This window comes from Sus scrofa, chromosome 14, assembly GCF_054392235.1.
Source record: "Sus scrofa isolate SSC_HxYL_T2T_F1_AM1 chromosome 14, Sscrofa_HxYL_maternal_Yorkshire_Landrace_v2.0, whole genome shotgun sequence".
Classification (NCBI taxonomy): Eukaryota; Metazoa; Chordata; class Mammalia; order Artiodactyla; family Suidae; genus Sus; species Sus scrofa.
The window spans coordinates 128385497-128409127 of record NC_139396.1 but is presented as its reverse complement, the minus strand read 5'-3'; the positions used below and the strand labels follow the sequence as shown (position 1 = coordinate 128409127).

Here is a 23631-nt window from a genome sequence, read left to right as displayed (position 1 = left end):
CTCAACAGATATGCAGAAATACAAAAAAAAAATAAGAGAATGATATGCCCACAAATTTGACAACCTAGAAGACATGGACAACTTTCCAGAGACAATACCGAATCAAGGAAGAATAGATCAATCGAACAGACCTAAATGTCCATTGACAGATGAATAGATTAAGAAGATGTGGTATGTATACACAATGGAATACTACTCAGCCATTAAAAAAGAACAAAATAATGCCACTTGCAGCAACATGAATGGAACTCTAGACTCTCATACTAAGTGAAGAAAGTCAGATGGAGAAAGACAATACCGTATGATATCACTTACACGTGGAATGTAAAAAATCGAACAAATGAACCCATTTACAGAACAGAAACAGACTCACAGACATGGAAAGCATACTTGTGGCTGCCAAGGGGGAGGGCAAGGGAGAGTGATGGACCTGGAGTTTGGGATTATTAGATGCAAAGTACTACATCTAGATTGGATAAGCATGGGGTCGTGCTCTACAGCACAGGGAACTATATCTAATCACTTCTGACAGAATATGGTGGAAGAAAATATGAGAAAAGAGTGTATGTATGTTATGGCTGGGTCACTTTGCTATACAGCAGAAATTGACAGAACATTGTAAACCAACTATAATAATAAAAAATAAACTTTTAAAAAGAATAAAAAATAAAAACTCATAGCCACAAATGACAAGCACCACAGAACCCATCAACCCACCACACATATGATTTTTGCAATTCTCTCATCTACTGAATTGAAACCATACTGTGAACATGGGAACTTTAAGAGCATTGAGCTCACTGAAACAAATCTTACCTTGGGGATGAGGTAGTTTCTGAATTTAATGTCCCTGGTCACTGCGTGAGGCAGGCTGATGGGGACCAGGTCAATGTATCTCTGGATCTCATGCACCACGGCATCTGTATAGGGCATGTGGATTCTGTCCTGCATGCAAGGACTTCGGTGTCTCTCAATCACGGAGTCAATCTCTTTCTGCACTTTGGCTGATAAGACACAAGTAAGACTGATGGAAAAAGAGCTATACCATATTTGCATACCAATTCAGGGACACATGGAGCTCTACCAAGGTGTCCCAACATCATTACAAACATCACTCACATGCTCAGAAGTACATCTAGACACAGAGACTGAGTTGTCTAATTATAGGTACAAGTGACTTTCACACAAGGAAGGCTTTGAGATCAATCTATACACACCTACATATCAGCACAAGGATGAATACAAATAGAAATATATAATGCTTCAAATATAAATAGATATTTGCATTCCCATGTTCACTGCAACACTACTCTAAACCACCAAGATACAGAAACAACCTAAGTGTCTGTCAATGGATAAAGAGATAAGGAAAAGACAGTGTATATAGAGAATATTATGCAGCCAATAAAGATGAAAATTCTGCTTTTTACAACAACATGAGTGAACCTGGATGATATTATGCTAAGCAAAGTAAGCCAGACTCAAACAGACAAAAACTGCATGATCTAACATTAGAGTGGAATCTAAATAAGTCCAACTCAGATTTCCCATCATGGCTCAGTGGAAACGAATCTGCCTAGTATCCATGAGGATGCAGGTTCAATCCCTGGCCTCACTTAGTGGGTTAAGGATCTGGCATTACTGAGAGCTGTGGTGTAAGTTGCAGACGTGGCTCAGATCTGGTGTTGCTGTGGCTGGGGTGTAGGCCGGCAGCTGCAGCTCCAATTCAACCCCTAGCTTGGGAACCTCTGTATGCCATGGGTGTGGCCCTAAAAAGACAATAATTAAATGAAAAATAAAAAAATCAAACTCATAGAAACTAAGAGGGAAAGGGGCGGTTGTCAGAGGCTGGGGTGGGGGAAATGGGGAAATGTTAGTCAAAGGGTACAAACTTTCAGTTATAAGATCAACAAGTTCTGGGATCTAATTACAACATGGTAACTATGTTAACAATGCTGTATTACATCCTTAAAGTTTGCTTAGTCGTTAATAAGCTTGATTGTGGAAATCATTTCAAAACTTGTCCATATATGAAATCATCACTTTGTACACCTTAAATATATAGATTTGTATTTGTTAATTATATTTCAGTAAAACCGGAAAAAAATAAAGTTGTTTAAAAAGAGATAAAACTCCTTTAGGCATATCTTCTGTCTAAATAGCATGGTTTTTTTTCCTAAATCTAATCTTTTAACATACCTCCCAAACTGTGGAAATTTTCTCCTGCTTTCTCACCAAATTTCTAGGATTTTTGCTGTACTTCAACAAATATAGTTCTCTACGCTACCCTAGCATTAGAATGCTGCATATTCAGAATGAGGAAAGATTTCTGCAAAAAAATAACTATTAAAAGTCAACTCTTCTCAGTGATCCCATCATGGCTCAGAGGTTAACGAATCTGACTAGAAACCATGAGGATGAGGGTTTAACCCCTGGCCTTACTCAGTAGGTTAAGAAACTGGCATTGTCATGAGCTGTGGTGTAGGTCACAGACTAGGCTCAGATCTGGTGCTGCTCTGTCTGTGGCATAGGCTGGCGGCTACAGCTCCAATTACACAACTAGCCTGGGAGCCTCCATATGCCATGGGTGTGCCCCTAAAAAGACCAAAAAATAAATAAATAAATAAATAAATAAATAAATAAATAAATAAATAAATAAATAAATAAAGGAGAAAAAAAGACAAAGTGTACCCTTCTCAAGAAAACAAATATCCAAGCCTAGGCCAATTTACGCTGCACATGCCTGCTGCAAATCCCTTCTCGTGAAGTCCAGACATTTATCCAGAATTTTTTATTTATGAAATCCATACCTTTAGTGCCTTTGCTATTGCTCATGCTGAATTCCCTGTTTTCAGTTGTCCTTTCCTGTTACACAAACTTGTCTTATTTTTATCCTTTTCTTAATGTTTGGACAACTTGTAGTTGGTGGCACAGTAATTTCAAAAATAAAGCATCTCTAATGAAATAACATGGAGGCCTCTCTCCATGTCTTCCCAACCGCTCTGCTGAAATCACCCCGCCCACCAAGTTGGTCATACCTGTGACATCTGGGTGCTTCAGCAGCAGGAGGAGCCCATATCTGAGAGTGATGCTCGTTGTCTCTGTCCCAGCTCTAATCAAGTCAACTGCAGTGGCTATCAAGTTTTCAAGAGTAAACACCATCTGGTGATTGTGTTTTTCCTAGGAATGATTGGATGTGATTATCTGATACTTTGCCAGCATGTATACTTGCAACCAATCTGAAATAACGCACTGTTATAAAGTTAAGTAAACCTGGACACTGGAGAGTACAGTACTAACACAACCACTATGGGAGTTTCCCAGTGGATCAGCATGTTAAGGGTCCACTGTTTTCATGGCTGTGGCCCGGGGCACTGCCATGGTGCAGATTCGATCCCTGGCCTGGGAACTTCTGCAGGCTGTTTACATGGCCAAAAAATTTAAAAACAAAAATAAATAAAATAAAAAAAACAAAACAAGATGACTGTATGGTAGCACAAAGCGTGAGGAGTGACAGATCTTCATTTCCTATTCCTTATAACTTGCTTGCCTAGAAATATCATTCCAAGCCTCTTTTGTAGCTACAATGGACAAGAAACATACTTCCTACCAAAGGCCTACTGGGCCAGGTTCTCCCCTTCTGTCTTACTCAAAACACAGACATGAAGGTGCATGTGGTATAGACACTATCTTGGAACACGAGTCTCTGAGCATGAAGGTGAAGCCTGTATACCTAAGTATGCCAAAGATGAATAGAAAGAACTTGGGTCCAGGATACTTTCGGGCTAGCCCTAGACTGCCCAACATGAGACGCTCTGTATATGAGATTAGAAAAAGCCTATTTCCTTAAACCTTTGTCATTTTTCTTATTGGTGGGCAAATACAATCTGAACTGACAGAAATGAGCAAACTAGAGCCATATCTTGAAAAATATTATAAGCCCGACTCAAGAGTTTGCAATTCTCTTCTCCCAACAAACTCTGTGTCTGTCCAAATTTCTTTCTGGTTACATCCAGATAAGGCTTCTTTCTCCCGCCCATCTACTCTCCTTACCACAATATATCTCTGAACCTCTCATTGCACCATTCTACCAATCCAAAATTCCCTCCCCTATGATTTATTGCAAATATTTGAAGCTCTACATCAAACTTCAGGACAGACAGGAAGCCCACCCAGGGTTAACTCTTCCTTCTCATTCTCCTACATGTTGTGTGAAGTGATCACATGCACCTTCCTTTTATGGCTCAACACTCTGTATTTCTCACTTGTTTGTATTTCCATCTCACCTGAGATGTACATTCTCTCTCTCCTCAGATGGCCTATTAGTATCTAACAAATAGGGTTCAGGTATCCTAGTTATTTAACCATTCATCTTTATTTAATTTTTTTTTTTTTGGCCATGCCCATGGCATGCAGAAGTTCCCAGGCCAGAGACTGAGCCCATTCCACAGTAGTGACCTGAGTCACCATAGTGACAACATTGGATCCTTAACCACTAGACCACCAGGGAACTCCAACAAGTCAATTTTAAACCTCCCATGGTGCTCAGTTCAGATCCTTCCACACATAATCATCTGATGTGCTGGTCAAATGATAGAAGATAATATAAGGAAAAGAATGTATACATATATATGTGTGTATGTGTTTCTGTACAGCAGAAATTGGCACAACAGTGTAAATCAACCATACTTTAATTTAAAAAATAAATATTAAAAAACCCTTAAAGTGCCAGTCAAGCATTTCTTGCCTCACCATTTAAACATCACTAATTAAGTACAGAAATAGTCCATAAACAAAAAAATTTAGGCAAACAGACATCAGTCTGTCATTAACATTTTACCTGTTCCATCTTGATCAGGAAACAATCAATGAAGTCCCGAGGGTCGTTAACATCCAGAGATGCTTGATGTTCCTTTACTTTCTCCAAAATATAGCTTTTTAAGTATGCAAAATTTTTAAACACTTTGTTATGACTCCCTGGGAGATAGTCAATCAGGGCAGGGAAAATATTGCAGGCCTTAAAGATTAAAAAATACACTTAGTAATCTGAAAATATATCTTGATGCCAAGCCCTGTTTAAAAACTGAGATGAACACAAAATGCTCTCTATCTTCAGGGGGAGCCTTTTACATTGTACACATAAAGTAATTATTGGCTGTTTGCACTGTGGCTCAGTAGGCTAAGAACCAGACTTGTATCCGTGAGTATGGGGGCTTGATCCCTGGCCTCACTCGGTGAGTTAAGGATCCTGCATTGCCACAAAGCAGTGCTGCAGGCTGTAGATGTGGCTCAGATCTAGTGTTGTTGTGGCTGTGACATAGGCCAGCAGCTGTAGATCTGATTCAACACCTAGCTCGGGACCTTCCATATGCTGCAGGTGTCGCCCTAAAAAAAACTTCTTTAAACTAATACTTTATGCCGATAGAAATATTTAAGGGGGACACTCTGACTAGATGATGAAAGTTGATAGTCATTTCCTATACTCATATATCAAACATATGATATTAAAATATCTGCATGTCAATTCTCTCAGTTTTTACATTAACTCTTCCCTACAACCCTGAAATACAGAATGAGATGAATGACTATGATTCACATTTTATACATAAGGAAACAGGTTAGGAAAGTTTGGGTAGCCTGATGTAGAACACAAAGCCACTCCCTGCTATTTTTACTATTATCAAGCAGCCTCCGAAACAGAATCACTATTTTTATAACTCAGAGGGATACAAATATGACACAAAACCCAACTCAGCATTTTATCGATAAAGGACCTGTGTACTAGAGCAGGTAAATGACTTTTCCAAGATCACGTGACTTTATTTCGGTAGAGTACATTGGCTCAGCACAGGGCAAAACTGTGGTGTCTAGTTAAGGCTCATACACCCTAAAACCAGTTCTGTCATCCCAAGCCCAATTATCTTGTCAGCCACATTCCCAACTAGCTACACCCCTGCCCTAGTCAGTGTTCCCTGGTAGCATCTGTGTTCACAAACAGTCTCTTCCTTGAAAGACCGATACTCTTCCCTAAATTAGGGTACTTATGTGAAGGAATGTGACAAAGAAATCACTAAGGGTCATTGGAGGACAAGCCTTGTGGGCAATGGAAGCCTTTCAGGAAGGGTCTGGCTGACCACTGAGGGCTATGGCCATGCTTTTGGGCCTTCATCAGAGTAGATTATGGAAGCTGGACTTGGAGGAGTAGTGGAAAAACCACAGCCAGAGAGTGAATAGGCTTGAATTCCAGCTCTATATTCAGGCATTTCTTTTCTCGTCTATAAAACAAAGGCTCTGTCATCTTTCTCAAATATATATGAGGCTAAGTATGCATGTATGAGGCTAAGGCACGACTGTGATGTTCAAACATTCACTGCATAGAATAACATCAGCAAGAATGGTGTAGTAGACAGCTCTAAAGGTCAATCCCTCCACAAAATATGTCAGAAAATCAAGCAAACACTATCACAATCAACTTGTCAGAACTTGTCAGAAACACAAAGGTTTACAGCTATCACAGGAATGCTCAAGTGAGAAACAGACAACTTTAAATGGCAAGAAAGATTTGTGGCTTTTTTCTGCCACTTGTCCCACCTCCCTCCTCAGCTTGGCAGTGGTTCCAACAAAGGTGGCTTGCGGGATGGGAGCTTGGTTCCTGGTTCCAGAGAAACCAAAACAGTCCTCACTCACAAAGAATTATGTGTCTGTATTCTGCCCTCTCTGAGGCTACCTGCAAGGCTGACACAGCCCCTTGCTTTTGTTTCTGCTAACTTAAAACTCAGGGCTGGAAATGCAGCAGGGATGTTGCACAAACCTAGCAAGATGAATGAATAACAACCTGCAGCCAACGGGGGCAAACAATTACACTTAAGGCATAGGAGAGAGCATCCAACCCAGCCACTGAAAAGGGAGGGCCTTGGGAAATTAGGACATTCAAAAGCACCCACGTGAACTGAGGAAATTAGAAAGTTAAGCACAAAAAGTCCTGAGAAGACACTATGCTTTCACCTCTGCCTGATCTCTAGGCTCAGTACAAGCACTAGGGGAAGACCAAGATAGAGTCCAAAACAGCCTGGCTGAGGCTATAATGAGTGCCCCAGCACAGAACTCACCTGGAAGCATCATTTCCTTGCTCCTTCCCTCCCTTCCTTTCTCTTCCTTCCTTTCCTTCATTCCTTTCCTTTTCCTTTTTTTTTTTTTTTGTTGTTTTTGTTTTGTTTTGTTTTGTTTTGTTTTTAAGGGCCACACCTGGGGCGTATGGAAGCTCCCTGGCCAAGGGTCCAATCAGAGCTGCAGATGGTGGCCACACCCACATCCATGTGAGATCTGAGCTGCAACTAAGACCTTCCAGCACAGCTACTGGCAATACCAAAACCTTAACCCACTGAGCAAGGCCAGGAATCAAATCCACATCTCATGGATAGTAGTTGGTTTCCTTATCACTAAGCCACAATGGGAACTCTCCTTCCTCTCTTCCTTTATCTTTTTCCTTCTGTCTCTCCTCCTTTCTCTCTCTCTCTCTCCATCTCTCTCTCTTCATCTGCCTTTTTTGTGTGTGTGGATCCTTATATTTAATGCTGTCTCTATTGAGATGCTAGCTGAAAATAAGCTAAAGGAAAGCAATTTCAGAGACCACATGACAAAAAGAGAGAAAGAGACTTTGCCAAAATACTTTAGAAAAGTCAGTAAATAAACTGGAACTTCTCTGGTAACCCAGCAATTAAGGATTTAGTGTTCTCACTGCTGTGGCTGGGGTTCGATCCTTGGCCCTGTAACTTTTGTATGCTGCATGCATAGCCAATAAAAAGTAGTTATAGTCTACATAAAGCAGAAAGAAAAAGGAAAACCTATAGCAAGTTAAAACTCACACACAGAAAGGGGAGAATCTGATTCTCAGAGTTACCACATTGAAATACACAAAATAACTCGTTCCCTAACATTCACTTCCAAGCATGGTCCATATGGAATTTTGGACTTGTCAAAGAGAAGAGCACAAACAATTCAGAAAAAGAGAATGTTGACTTCACCTGGATCCACAGGGAGTTCAGAATCCTGAAGTTTTCATTTAATTTTCCCAAGAAGGTAAGAAAATTTGGATCTGTATAATCAAAACGATTGTGCAAAATGATGGAGCAGATCACATTGCAGGGAGCACAGCTCAGGAGGAAAGTGGGATCACAGGGTGAAGCTAAAGATTTAAAAAGATTTAAAACACCATTAAAAAAAATATATATATATAACTTCTTTGTGGATAATAGGTACTTTTAGAATCTCTAAAGTAATATCTACCTAGAAATTCCCTCAACAGCAAAAATTTCAGCATCCTTGAAATCAATGCATCACTTTCCCCTTAAACACGAATTGACCATTCCATCCTGGTTTGTTTAATAATTATTTTCTAAATACTCTATTTATATCACTGCCTTGACCCAAGGAGCTGGCTATTGTGAAGAGAAGGAAAAAAAAGTCAGAATCAGTTTTTAAAACAATAATTCAGGTTAACTGTCAGTGAAGAATCATATCTGTTTGGTAAGCACGTAGAAAATTAAGCATTGCTGTAGGAAGGAAGAAATAATTAGGATCTGGAAATCTTTTATATGTAGTGAATAGTTGAAGGAACAACTGGTAGCATCAAGAAAGGAAAAGATTAAAGAGAGAAAGCTTCAAGTATCTGAAAGAACAATGAAAACAAGAAAAAGGCACCTATGTTGTTATGAGAAGAAAAACTAACACAAACACAAATTTTAAGATTTGTTTGCTGGAGTCCTCCTCGTGGCAGAGTGGAAATGAATCCAACTAGGAAGCATGAGTTTGCGGGTTCAATCCCTGATCTGCTCAGTGGGTTAAGGATGCGGTGTTGCCATGAGCTATGGTGTTGCTGTGAGCTGTGGTGTAGGTTGCAGAGGAGGCTCAGATCTGGCATTGCTGTGGCTGTGGTGTAGGCCAGCAGCTGGGAATCTCCATATGCCACAGGTGCAACACTAAAAAGACAAAATAAATAAATAAATAAATAAAGATTTCAAAGATTTGTTTGCCTAAAAGAAAAGTACATAAGCATTATTCATTTCAAACTTAAATCAAAGGGCAAACAAGGAAGGTTAAAATGATAACTGGAGTCCTTTTGTTTCTTTATTGCAATAAGGCGAGGGATGGGGTGGGAAAGCAATGTCCTGCTTTAAGAAACAGGGACCCTCACCACCAATCAGCCCTCACATTTCACTTATTTGGACAGATGCTTCCCTCTGATGGAATTCTAGGATATTGTTAATATAGCCACCAACAGTATATATTATGTTCTTCAACTTTTGAATACAGATCAATTCTACCACATTATGGATAAAAAATTAAAGCAGAGCAAAAGTAGCTTTCGTTTTTATTGGCCAATACTTAAATGAAACTGCTATAGTCACATAACTGATTAATTTTTTTTGTAATGGCCACACTGGCAGCATATGGAAGTTCATGGGCTGGGAACAAACCTGCACCTCCACAGCAACCGAAGCCACTGCAGTTGGATTTTTAATCCACTCCACCACATCAGGAACTCCTTATAAATTTTATATGCAAAAAATCACATCATAATGCAATTAAGCGTGACTTGTATCAAAGTACTGAGAGGAAAGGATAGTGATTTTAATACTAGGAATCCTACTTAGTTAACTGGTCCTCTGCCAGGATCCTTTTCAGCTGAAACATGTCCATTCACTAAGCTTCTAGGAAAACTTATTTTAGAAGGTAGGGGATAATTTGAGAAGGCTGTGAGATTTCTTTCTGTGTGTGGGACAGCTAAAATCTGATGTTTATCTTTCCTTTCACTTCATTGGAGAGAGGGAATTAATAAGCAGGTAATTTAAAATCTAGACTGAAAATCAGATTCATCATGACAAGCACTTCATAGGTCTAAACTTCAAGTTTAGAATTGATAGTTTAGTTAATTTCACAGTCCTCTAGGATATAGGACCCTGGTGGTCCCTGGGTTGAGGGCAGGCAGAATATTGGTTTGGTGTGTAATGGTTTCACAAAGAATGTGGGGGGAGGGGAAGAAGGGGAGGTATGGGCTTTGGAGGGGTTGATTGAAAAATCAAAGCCATGGTATAGACAAGATGTTTTGCTCTGTCTCAGAATTAACTAACCCTGAGAGAGAGAGTTGTTCCCTGGTTCTGCAAGGCCCCAAAGATGTCAAAGTACCATAAAGCAGAGAAAATAAAAAACATTATCATTAGGACTAATATCCATGAGGATGTGCATTCTCTTCCTGGCATTGCTCAGTGGGTTGAGGATGTGGCATTGCCATGAGCTGTGGTGTAGGTCAAATATGTGGCTTGGATCTGGCATTGCTGTGGCTGTGGTGTAGATATGGCTACAGCTCCGATTCGACCCCTAGCCTATGAACCTCCATATCCAACAGGTGTGGCCCTAAAACGCAAAAACAAAATTATTATACCAATAAAGGGGTAGATAAAGAATGCTGAAAACAGTGAGTTCCCATTGTGGCTCAGCAGAAAATGAACCCAACTAGTATCCATGAGGATGTAGGTTCAATCCTTGGACCCACTTATTGGGTTAAGGATCCAGCAGTGCCATGAGCTGCAGCACAGGTTGCAGACATGGCTCAGACATGGCATTCCAGTGGCTGTGGTGTGGGCTGGCAGCTGTATCTCCAATTTGACCTCTGTCCTGGGAACTTCCAGATGCTGCACCTGTGGCCCTAAACACACACACACATACAAAACCACTGGAGAGAGAAGCAAGTAATAGGGAAGGCAGGGTCATGAATTACTAATATTAGTTGAAATCTAGTTAAATTATTATATAACCTGGTATTTGTGTAATGTTCAAGATTATGCTATTGCATCAATGTCTTCAAAATAAATAAAACAATGCTGTACGTAGGGAGCAACATTAAATAACTCAAGCTGATAATTTTAAAACAGCTGTTTACATGGAAATCACAACTGATGAGATCTGCCCTAATGGATGCCTAAGCAATTAAAACCACATAAAATAATCGTTACTAGCCAGAACAGCAGGCAATGGGTCTCAGAAGAAAGCCTCAGACACATAAGTGAGGCTGACCAAACAAATAGAGCCCAATTAAGTTAAAGCACATGTCATTTGTTTCACACTCCATAAGGTCATGATGACAGCATTCCCACCCTGTCCACTTGACAAGTATTCCCTGGTGAAATGTTCTGGAATAGATAACCCACACTTACACTATGGGAAAAACACTGTCCTCTAATACTAAAAAAAAGAGACTTAAAACCTTCTCCCTGTATAACAAAGATTTGAAAACAAAGAGCTCAAAACAGAATAGGATTAAATGACATTTCAATCCACACTATGTGCACCATCATAAGGGTACAAACACAAGAAGCACAGGTACACCAAATCTTCCTTGTCTCTGTTTCACACCCTGCTCCTCCACACAAGGACTCACAACCACAGCCCATATGGAAGATTCGGCCACCCCTGAAATGTTCCCAAGGACGTCACAGGAGAAAGCGAGCATCTGTTAAGGTCACAGTTACAGAGTGTAGACTCACCCACCATTGGTTTTTCTCAACTCCTCCACAAGGCAGCGGGCTTCCTCTTGAATGTGTTCCTCAATGCTTCTCTTCCCCATCCCCAAATTCCGCAGGGTCATGAGGGAGAAGCGCCGGGTCTCCTTCCATATCTTTCCATTGCTGAACACGATTCCTACCAGGAGGAGAAGCAGAAACTAGGAGGGGGGTCCCAGGCAGGGAGGACTGAGCTGACACTTGGCCTCCTCACAGATGGACCAAGCTCTTCTAGGGGACTCTTCAAAATTTTTCAACCTCCCCACCCCCATTACTAATGCTGAACATGCACACCTACCATGCCCTTTATTAACTCTCTCAGCCATTGGGAAATTGCCCCTTCCAGAAAACTCCTCTCCCGCAGCAATTAGGGCTTCTTTCATTACTTCATAGCCATGCAACACAACAGCAGGCTCCAAGCCAAGATACACGGTATACACAGGGCCATAAACTTTTGAGAGCTGGGAAATGGAAAGAAAATGCAAATATTAGCAAAACAAGTCACAACTTCATCTATTTTACTCATGGTTAAGATTGCAATCAACATCATATTGTTGAAGTTGTTATTCCACCATACATACCTTCAAGCATTTCAGGATCTTATATATAAATATGGTGAAAAAGCAACACCCATTCATGATTAAAAAAAACAAAAAACTCTGACCAAAGTGGGTAGAGAGGGAACATACCATAACACAATAAAGCAGAAGACCTCAATGTACATTTTTTCAAAGAAGAGATTCAGATGGGCAATAGACACAAGAAAAGATGCTCAACATTGCTATTAGAGTAATGCAAATCAAAACCACAATGAGAGACCACCTAACACCAGTCAGAATGGCTATCAACAAAATGTCTACAAACAATAAATGCTGGAGAGGGTATGGAGGAAAGGGGACCCTCCTACACTGTTGATGAGAATGTGAAGTTCTACAGCCACTATACAAAACTGCATAGAGATGCCTTTAAAAACTAAAAATAGAACTACCATATGATCTGGCCATTCCACTCCAGGGTACATATCCAGAAAAAAAATAAAAACTGTAATTCAAAAAGTTACCCGCACCCCAGTGCTAATAGCAGTGCTATTTACAACAGACAATACATGGAAACAACCCAAGTGCCCATCAACAGACAACTGGCCTAGGCATTTTATTATAGAAAAGCAAGTCAAAACTACAGTGAGATACCACCTCACACTGGTCAGAATGGTCATCAATGAAAAGTCTACAGGAAGTTCCCTGGTGGCCTAGCAGTTAAGGATCTGGCATTGTCACTGCTGTGGTCATTACTATAGCACAGGTTTAATCCCTGGGCCAGGAGTTTATGCATCCTGTGGCACAGCCAAAAAAATTAAAAAGTCATCAAGTAACAAACACTGGAGGAGTTGTGGGAAAGAGAAACCTCTGCACTGTTGGAGGGAATGTAAATTGGTGCAGCCACTGTAGAAAACAGTATGGAGGTTCCTCAAAAACATAACAATAGAGGTGCCATATGATATGATACTGCAGACCCATTCCTAGGCATATATCAGGAGAAAACTCTCAGGTGAAAAGATACAGAGTTCCTGCTGGGGTTCAGTGGGTAAAGAAGCTGATACAGTGTCCATGAGGATGTGGATTTGATAATTCGACCAGTGAGGAAAGGATCTGGCATTGCAACAAGCTGCAGCACAGGCCACTATTGCAGCTCAGATTTGGCACCGCTGTGGTTGAGCCACAGGCCGGCACCTGAAGCTCTGATTCAACCCCTAATCCAAGAACTTCCATATGCCACAAGTGTGGCCCTTAAAAAAAAAAAAAAAAAGATTCATGCATCTCTATGTTTATAGCAGTGCTATTTACAATAAACAACACATGGAAACAACCTAAATGTCCATCAACAAATGAGTGAATGAAGAAGACGTGGTACAGCAATACAAAGAATGAAATAATGCCTTTTGCAGCAACATGGATGGACCTAGTAATTATCATACCAAGCAAGTTGACAGAGAAAGACAAATACCGTATTGTATCTCTTGTATGTGGAAACTAAAATATGACACAAATGAAAATTAAATTGAAAAGAGCTCTCTTGTGGTACAATGGGCTAAGGATCCAGCGTTGTCACTGCAGCAGCTTGAGTCGCTGCTGAGGCACAGTTCCATCCCTGGCCTGGAAACTTCCCTAAGCAGTGGGCAGAGCCAAAGAAAAAAAAAAAAGAAGAAGAAGAAAAGAAATAGAAACAAGACTCACAAAAAATTTATCCTTACCAAAGCGGGGAGGGGGGACAAATTAGAGGTATGGGATTAACAGATGCAAACTACTACATGTAAAAAGTAAGCAACAAGGATTTACTTCATAGCACAGATACTTATATTCACTATCATGTAACAAACTTCCACTGAGATGCTGGCACCCATACTGGAGTGCATTTCCGTGTGTGGTGGTTTGCTATTCCATGTGGGTCAAGACTTTACCCCACTCCACCATTCAGGGGTTGCTGGTGGTGCAGGCCACCTGGGGTCTGCTCAAGGAGTTCTTCCCCCAAGAGGGGTGCCAAGACAGAGCACCCAGGGCTCTCTGACTGGGGCAAGGCAGGCAACTTCCTCAGAGGCTTTGACACCATCTCGCTTCACAGGAGGGATTTGCTGGCGCCTTTGGGCCTGTTTCCCTCCCAGAAGCAAACCACAACATCATCATGCTGGTGGGAGGTGCCACAGCGCCTCTGGATTAAGACCGCAGCAGTAACGCCCAGCATGCACAGGGCACTGCATGCAGAGGGCTTGCAAAGCAATAATGCATGCACCTGCGACGAGGGCTCCAGACCTGGGCAGGCTAGGGGCTGGGAGCTCTTCCCTAATGGATGTCCCTCGGGCAGCTTCAAGGTGCTGGACCTTTTGGCCTAGTACCAGAAGCAGCCCTGGGGGACTTCCTAGTGGTAGTGGGCTGCCACTTCCTCATGGGCTCACTGCTGAGGCAGAGAGTGGGCTGACTCAACTTAAGATCCAGGAGGAATGAGTTTGGCCAAGTTTTTATACCAGGCACTCCAAATCTATGACTTCTGCTACCTGTTCCAGAGTTATGGATGCCAGGTCCAACCAGGCTGATATGATCACCTGGGTAATATCATGTTCATCCACAAGTTGACAGGAGAAGACAGATTCAGACTCTCTCTACCTCTGATTACAAATACAACTGAAACAAAACTGGGAACATCAGCTGATACTATTGTTTGGCTACACAGACATAAGACATCCTCATTTGAATTGTATCCATGTTTTGAAACAGCAGGATAATTTGGTAGAAAGGTACTTGAAGCACTTCACTTTCCTTCCACCTCCAGAAACTGACCATAATGTGGGTGCATGTCAAAGAGCCAGAAAAGCAGGGCCCTCAGAAAGGACTTGGCTACAGAAGTAACAAAGCTTGTTCATGGACAAGAAGGACTGGACTCAGCTAAAAGGTCTACACAAGCCCTTTATCAAAGCAGCATAGTTGCCCTGGAGCTCGTGTCTGATCAAGAGTTAACAGAGTTGTTGAAACAAGCTTCGTTTTCCAAATTAGTTCTCGACCCTGGAACAGGCTTCCTGGATGCTTGCAGCAAAGCAAATTCCATTCCCCAGGGTGTCAATTGATGACAGAAGGCAAAGTCAGTATAAATCAGAGACAAGTAACAAATCCTCAGAGTGTTTTAGTTATTGGACAACATATTCTTAAGAATGGACTTTCATTACTTAAAATAGAAACAAGGGGTTTCTGAAATGGCTTCAACTTGGTTGGAAAATCCTTCTGGGGGCTCAGACTTAACATCATTCATTTTCAAGACATGTGAACTTACATTCGCTTATGCAAATCAAACAGCAGAGAATGGAATATACTCTAGGCCTCACAGTGTGAGTAATTTCATTATTTATATGGGCTGTTTGTTTAATAGCACGATATTTTATTTCCTGATACTTAAACATTAAGGACTGTCATAGAAAGGCATGATTTCCAGGGTAAATCTCTTTCAATAATCACTCTTCATGAAAAACTAAATGATGTCTTTGCTATCCTGCCCTTCTTGCTCTTTTGTAGACAAGGAGGAGCAATGAAAAAGAGGTAGTATAAGAAATTGGGGGTACTTTTATAACAGGTGTATATCTCACTGGATTTTTGTTGTTTGTTTATGAAGCCAATACAGATCTCCATTAAAAAGGTGAAAAGTTAAAGGAAGCCATAGTTGGCATTAGAAATTAGAGGAGAAAAAGTTTCTTTTCAAAAAAAGAACAAAAATGACTGATTTGACTATTCAAAAATTTTCTAATTCAGTTTTCCAGTCCCTTGCCTTTGTTTCTGAATAATTAAAATTAGTCACAGCCATGCGTTTTTTCTTACTTAGTAAAAAATGTAGCAGTGTTTTATAACTTTATGAGTTTTGAGTTTTAAGTGTCAAATTATATCCCAAAGCTGATTGGAACTTGAGATAAACTGAAAAGTTAGGTAACCAACAAAATAAATTAGAAAATAATCACATGAGTGTATCAAAAGATAAAAGTAATAAAAAAATTTTGGGTCAAATTTAAAGGATTCAGAATCAAGACTTAGCTGGGAGTTCTTGTTGTGGTGTATCAGAAACGAATCCCACTAGTATCCATAAGGACGCGGGTTTGATCCCCAGCCTTGCTCACTGGGGTGGGTGATCTGGCATCTCCATGAGCTGTGGTGTAGGTCACAGATGCGCCTCAGATCCCATATTGCTGTGGCTGTGGTGTAGTCCACAGCTGTAGCTCCAATTCAAACCCTATCCTAGGAACTTCCACATGCTGCTGTGGGTGAGGCCCTTTAAAAAAATAGATTTAGTGAAATTAAGCTCTATATTCATTAGGCAGGTTGCTCCTCCAGAACTGTTTCCAACATCTGAAAAATCAAGATAATAATACCCATCTTTTCCCCGAAGATCACATGAAACACAAACATACACATAAAATGGTTTACAATGAGGTTTGTTCTAGAAAGTCTGACAGGCAGCAAAGCATGGCTTTAGAGTTCAGATTCTAGCCATTTACTACCTGGATTACTTGGAGCAAGTTGCTATCTTCATATGCAGAAATAGAGATGTAATAATATTCGTCATTTATGAAAATCTATTTGCATAAAAGTCATAAAACTTTCATACACTATAAGCTGTATTGCTATATTCCAAAGTAGATTTAATTGTTAACAAACTATAGATTAGTAGTTCCCACTGTGGTCAGTGGCAATGAAACTGACTGGTATCCATGAGGACTCATTTATTTGTTGAAATAGGAAGAATTTATTTGTTGACACACTGTAGTATCACTTCATATTGGCAACTTCATTTACATAGTAAGAACAAACAGATGTCCATTATGATGTCAGAGATCATCTCTACATTTCAGAGCTTCACTCAGTTTGAGGACCAACAAAAGGTTTTGTCCTTCTATACCTCTCTTGCCTCTGTTTTTCTTTGTACAAGGTTTGTGGTACTAGCAAGTGCATTACCATGTCAGGTAACATTTTCAATTTGAAATGTATTTGATACACTGGAGGAGAAAGGTGCATTATAAGTTTTTTTCCCCTGACAAATACAAAAAGCTAGACTAGAATAGCAGTTATCTATCTGCAATAAGTAAGACATGGATGGGTATAAATTCAAAACTGATGTTTGATGATGGCAGAGTGATTTTGAAGTGTGCTAACAAACACTTGGAAGCACATATTCTTTAGTTTGTTTAACTTTATGGCCATATCTGCAGTAAATGGAAGTTCCCAGGCCAGGGAATGAATCCAAGCCATGGCTGCTACCTATGCCTCAGCCGTGGATCCTTAACCCCCTGCACCAGGCCAGGAGTCAAACCCAAGCATCTGCAGTGACCTGAGTTGCTGCCATTGGGTTCTTAACCCACTATGCCACAGCAGGAACTCCAGAAAAAGTGTATTCTCTGAAGATGGTACAGCTAATAGATTCAAAGCAACACCATAATAGATCAGAATGAATCTGTTTATCTTTTGGAGTTTTTTTTTTTTTTAATCTTTTTGCCTTTTAGAGCCACACTGGTGGCAGGTTCCCAGGCTAGGAGTCAAATTGGAGCCTTAGCCACTGGCCTACACCACAGCCCCAGCAATGCCAGATCTGAGCTATGTCTACAACTTACACCCTAGCTCATGGCAATGCCAGATCCTTAATCCACTGAGCGAGGTCAGGGATCAAACCTTCATTCTCATGGATGCTAGTCAGGTTTATTAACCACTGAGCTATGACAGAAACTCCTGAATCTGTATATGCTGAGATCAGGTGCTGAACCTATTGTTTCATAGTAAATAGGTGCCAGTAGCTAAATATAAAAGACACAGCCATATTTTTCCTGCCAATATACTTCATACATATCATTACTTTAAATTTTTGGCTATCTTCAATATATAATTTATCTTACAACTTGTAATTTGAATTAAGAACTACCTGTGGAATTTTAGTAAAATATCTATATCTTCTAAACCTTTCTCTCAACCCCCTGAATGCCTTTAGGAGTATGTGTGTGTATACAGATATTTGTCTTTAAATAATAAGCCTTCACCCTGTTTTTATTTAAAAAATACCTTGTAATAATCTATAATGGACTATAATCTGCTCTGGAAATAACTGAATCACTATGCTGTGCACCTGAAATTAAGGCAATATTGTAAATCAACTATACTTCAATAAAAGATTTTTAAAAGATACATATGATGGTGATTAGTAATAACCTCTGAGGTCCCAGGCCATGGCCTGGGCAATTGGTACTCAGATTATTACTAATCATCATATCCTACTTTGAGCTAAGTTTCTTTACTCTGGCTTATGGGTAAAGAGATTGAGGTTCAAAGAATTTCCTATTTATTTCCAGTGTCTCACAGGTAATAAATAGAAGAACCAAGTTTCAACACTGTGTCCTTGACCTCTGATGCTTGAGCAATTTATCTGTTCCCATGACTACCTTGGATACTGACTGTTTCAGGACCACTCAAAATCTCATCCCACAGGGATTCTGACTCAGGAATGATTAGAGATAGAAATCTATATTTTTAAAAACCACCGCAGATGACTCAAATGCCCTGTCCAGTTTGAGATCCACTGGTATTGCTAAAACATAATGCAAGCATCACAGAGGCAGTGCCAGGTCACGCAGCATCTCATGGAAGAACAATTTCTTGCATTCTTGGTCACACACAGTAGCTTTGTGCAGAATCCAAAAGGATTTTGTTACCATCCAGCTAGCCGTGTCTAATTACTTTTTTCTTTCCTTCGCCCATACTTGTCCTGATCCCACACTATTTCCTTAACATCAGGCATAAAATAATTCCTCACAGGAGTCCAGTTTTCATGTCTGTTTGGAACAAAACACACAGTTTATAGGGTAGCTGACTTCTTGAATGAAATCTCTAATCACAAAACACTTCCCTTGCCATTTACCTTCAGCCAATGGTGATGAAAGAAAGAAGGGAAGGAACACCTGTCTTTTATCACATTATAATTTTGATTCTACCATACAATGACCTGTAGTTCCCATTGTGGCTCAGGGGGTTACAAACCCAACAAATGTCCATGAGAATGCTGGTTCAATCCCTGGCCTCACTCAGTGGGTTATGACTCCTGGTGTTTCTGTGAGCTATTGTGTAATTTGCAGACATGGCTGAGATTTCATGTAGCTGTGGCAGTGGTGTACACTGGCAGCTGCAGTTCCTATTCAACTCCTAGCATGGGAACTTCCACGTGCCATAGGTAAAGACAAAAAAAAAAAAGTCTGCAACAGGAAGTATTGTTTTAAAATGACATATTTTGGGAGTTCCCACAGTGGCACAGTGGAAACCAATCCAATCCGAGTACGATCCATGGGCTCATGGGTTTGATCTCTGGCCTCGCTCAGTGGGTAAAGGAACCAGCATTGCCATGAGATGTGGTGTGGGTCAAAGATGTGGCTTGGATCTGGAATTTCTGTGGCTGTGGTGTGGCCCAGCAGCTATAGCTCTGATTAAACCCCTAGCCTGAGAACCTCCATGTATCACAGGTACAGCCCTAAAAAGAGAAAAAAATGAAGACATATTTTAATATAACCTTTTAAATATATTTTAATAAATATATTTTTTAAAAATAGTTGTTAACTTACGCTTTGCAATCCAAAGGGTTGTAAAACATACTTACATTGCTTAAGGATTTGCTGATGTCCTTAATATCTAGCTGCAGGATATTTCCAAGAATTGGGAGAGGAGTGGGCCCAGGTGGGAGCTTCCCCTTCCCAGAGCTCTGTTTCCAGAGTGAGAGGAGAAGCAGACAGGAGAGACCAAGCACCAGGACCACAACTAGACCCATGATGCCTTGTCTTCTTAGTTAGACAACTGTGAGCCTGAAATCTAAAGCTTTTATAACAGTCCCTGCTAATTACTTGTCACTCTTTGACTCATAAAGTGAATAATGAGCCAAGTCTACTTTAATGTCTTTGAAGGGACTTTGGCCCCTTGATAAATATTAAAACATGGTGTTCTTAGCTCTCACCCTTGTTCCAGTGCCACGCCCAAAACATTCTGTTTTAGCAGGTCTGGGGGGAAGCCCAGGTAAACACCCCAGGTGACTGAAAATGAGTGAAATAAATTGCTCAACATTCTAGACACTCAGATTAACAACCAGTTTAGAATTTGATTTTGACAGCAATCCTTCTATATTAAAAAATGCTATACAGTAGAAAAAATATATTAAGGAAATAACTAAAAAAATGTAAAAAAAAGCTCATTCTTTAATTCTTTACCAAACATTAATATACTTTGTCCTTGAAAATAAGCCTTTTGAAATAACATACCATAATATACTAACATTATAGCTTCCTAAACATAAACTAGGTAATACAATTGATACATCTTGAAAATTCAAACATGTATCAAGTAATAAACTAAATTGATACTCATTTCTAACCTTAAACTATCCTCCTCCCCTCAAGTAAAAAAGGTGGAAGAAATTTTTAATTTTTACCTTTCATATAGGGAAATTCAGAAAGAACAGGAGATGTGTCCAGTGTCATATAGCTCATAAGTGACAAAATAGAGATTTGAACTAGTATCTTCTAAGGTCCATTGTGGTCTACCATGGCTCACACCACTGCTGTCTCAAGATCAATTTATAGGAAAACAAAACCACCTCCCCCGAATATTAGCTTCTCTGAATACACACCCTGCTGAATGTCCACAGAATAACAAGGTTCACACTAAATAGATGCTCCTTACTTGACTCCACGGCTGAAAGAGTCATGGATTCTCAGGAGAAGACATAAAAGAGGTGAAACTTGCTCAGGTAACAATGTGAAGAGCCCATCTCAGAGAATGTAGGGGGAAGGGCTTGAGAACCCATCACTTCCCCCAGGTCCCAGCTACTTCCAGATCCTGCTGTTTCTGTTGCTTTCTTTGACCTGTCATCATCAGAAATAATGGTATGAAGGAGGCCCAGGAAGAGGGGAGATTTCAGACAGAAGAGCAGGTGTGGATTCAGTGGAGCATGGGAGGCAGGGACTTCATTCAACAGACTCATAGCCTAGAACCATCACAACTTGGAAACCTGAAAAGGAAACAACATTTAGGAGTTCCCTGATGGTCTAGTGGTTGAGGATCCGGCATTGTCGCTTCTCCCGTGTGGGTCATTGCTGTGGTGCGGGTTTGATCCCTGGCATGAAAACTTCCACATGCTGTGGGCACAATTATTAAAAAGAAAGGAAACAACATTTAGTGGTCATAAGGACCTAAATGTCACTGGAATGCCACTGATACATTACTAGATCACTAATAGTAATCTTGTACAAAGACATCTTCTGTAAAGATATTATCATATTTGGTTTTTCTGTTGATGAACAGTGTTATATAAGTTACAAATGTACATTATGGTGATTCACAATTTTTAAAGGTTATACACCATTTACAGTTATCATAAAATATTGGCTATATTGCCTATGTTGTACAGTATATCCTTGTAGCTTATTCTATACATAACAGTTTGTACCTCTTAATCTCCCACCACTAGTTCGTTCTATATATCTGTGAGTCCGTTTCTCTTTTTTTTTTTTTTTTTTTTTTTTGTCTTTTGTCTTTTTGTTGTTGTTGTTGTTGTTGCCATTTCTTGGGCCGCTCCCGCGGCATATGGAGGTTCAATCGGAGCTGTAGCCACCAGCCTACGCCAGAGCCACAGCAACGCAGGATCCGAGCCGCGTCTGCAACCTACACCACAGCTCACGGCAACGCCGGATCGTTAACCCACTGAGCAAGGGCAGGGACCGAACCCACAACCTCATGATTCCTAGTCGGATTCATTAACCACTGCACCACGACGGGAACTCCTTTTTTTTTTTTTTCCCGTTTCTCTTTTATTATGGTAACTAGTACAGGAGCATGTACTTTTCCAGGAAGGTGTTTTTTTGTTTTGATTTCTTTTTATATAATGACTTTTTTAAAATTATAGCTTGTTTACACTGTTCTGTCAAGTTTCTACTGTACAGTACGGTGACCCAGTTACACACACATGTATAGATTTTTTTTCTCACATTATCATGCCCCATCATAAGTGACTAGACAGAGTTCCCAGTGCTACACAACAGGACCTCATTGCTTATCCATTCCAAAGGCAATAATCTGTATCAGTTGACCCCAAGTTCCCTATCCATCCCGCCCCCTCCCCCTTGGCAACCACAAGTCTGTTCTCCTAGTCCATGAGTTTTTTTCCTGTGGAAAGGTTCATTTGTGCCCTATACTAGATTCCAGATATAAGTGATATCATATGGTATTTGTCTTTCTCGTTCTGACTTACTTCACTCAGGATGAGAGTCTCTAGTTCTATCCATGTTGCTGCAAATGGCATTATTTTGTTCTTTTTTATGGCTGAGTAGTATTCTCATCTTCCTAATCTAGTCATCTGTCAATGGATATTTGGATTGTTTCCATGTCTTGGCTATTGTGAATAGTGCTGCAATGAAATGAAGGTTCAGGTGTCTTTTTCAAGGAAGATTTTGTCCAGATATATGCCCAAGAGTGGTATTACTGCGTTGTATAGTACTTCTATGTATAGTTTTCTAAGGTACCTTCATATGGTTTCCATAGTGGTTGTACCAGCTTGCATTCCCACCAACAGTGAAGGAGGGCTCCCTTTTCTCCATACTCCCTCCAGCCTTTGTTATTTGTGGACTGATTAATGTTGGCCATTCTGACGGGTGTGAGGTGGAATCATGTGGTAGTTTTGATTTGCATTTCTCTAATAATCAGTGATGTTGACCACTTTTTCATGTGCTTGTTGGTCATCTGTATATATTCTTTGGAGCAATGTCTATTCAAGTCTTTCGCCCATTTTTCAAGTAGTTGTTCTCAAGTAGTTGAGTATACTTGTTAAAGGAAGGGGCATGAACCCACATGGGCAGCTGGGGGGGAGCCCATTCCAGGCTGAGAGTACAGAATGCCTAGAGGACTGGATGGGCTTTCTGGGGCCACAGCAAAAGGAGTTGAAGTAGAGGAAAGAAAATGCCAACTCATGGTGTGTGAGTTTTTTATTGCTTTGGTGTTGCTCTCTCTAGCCTCTGCATGCACGGTCTGCCCCAGTTATCCGCCACAGGAGTGATGCTGGGCAGAACCTAGCTCAATTTCCCCACAGTGTGGTGTGGTCCACCTGGTCAAGGTAAGCGGCCACTGCCCATCTCCTGTAAGAAAGGACACTATAGAGGAAGGATGTCAGGGCAAAGATGAATACTTATAGCCACTGCTCCAGGTTCTGAAGAGTTTCCTGGAAGAACCCAATGACAGTGAGACATCTGGTCTAGCTATCCCTAGATATCAATGGGAGTTGGTAGAGTGTGTTGTGATTGTTCAGATGTTCATGACTCACTTAATTTTAGGCAGAATTTTTCAGGCAGTCAAAGAGAGTCTTCCTCTACATGGAGACAAGGAATCTGCCAGTAGCAGTTTAGCCAGAGCTGTAGCAAAATGTAGCTCTCTTGTCCAGTTTTGTCCTATGAGGGAAGAAGATACAAAGGCAGAAGTGTCTGGTGTCCTGGATATGTTCAGCCATATGGTGCGGAAGATCATAAGCA

The 23631-nt window shown here is 40.5% G+C and overlaps 1 protein-coding gene and 1 pseudogene across 1 annotated transcript in view; one reads left to right on the top strand and one right to left on the bottom strand.

The window, feature by feature from the left end:
• CYP2C293 (cytochrome P450 family 2 subfamily C member 293) overlaps window positions 1-20103 on the bottom strand; it is a 38081-nt gene extending 17978 nt beyond the window's left edge. The window contains exons 1-7 of the mRNA XM_021074020.2: window positions 19722-20103; window positions 11857-12019; window positions 11548-11697; window positions 8025-8185; window positions 4841-5017; window positions 3039-3180; window positions 817-1004 (exon numbers count right to left, since the gene is read on the bottom strand). Coding sequence (XP_020929679.2) covers window positions 817-1004; window positions 3039-3180; window positions 4841-5017; window positions 8025-8185; window positions 11548-11697; window positions 11857-12019; window positions 19722-19889 — 1149 coding nt within the window. The 5' untranslated portion in view covers window positions 19890-20103. The remainder of the gene's footprint in view (window positions 1-816; window positions 1005-3038; window positions 3181-4840; window positions 5018-8024; window positions 8186-11547; window positions 11698-11856; window positions 12020-19721) is intronic.
• LOC100620144 (tyrosine--tRNA ligase, mitochondrial pseudogene) lies at window positions 13896-15411 on the top strand (annotated as a pseudogene).
• Window positions 20104-23631: the final 3528 nt, after the last annotated feature.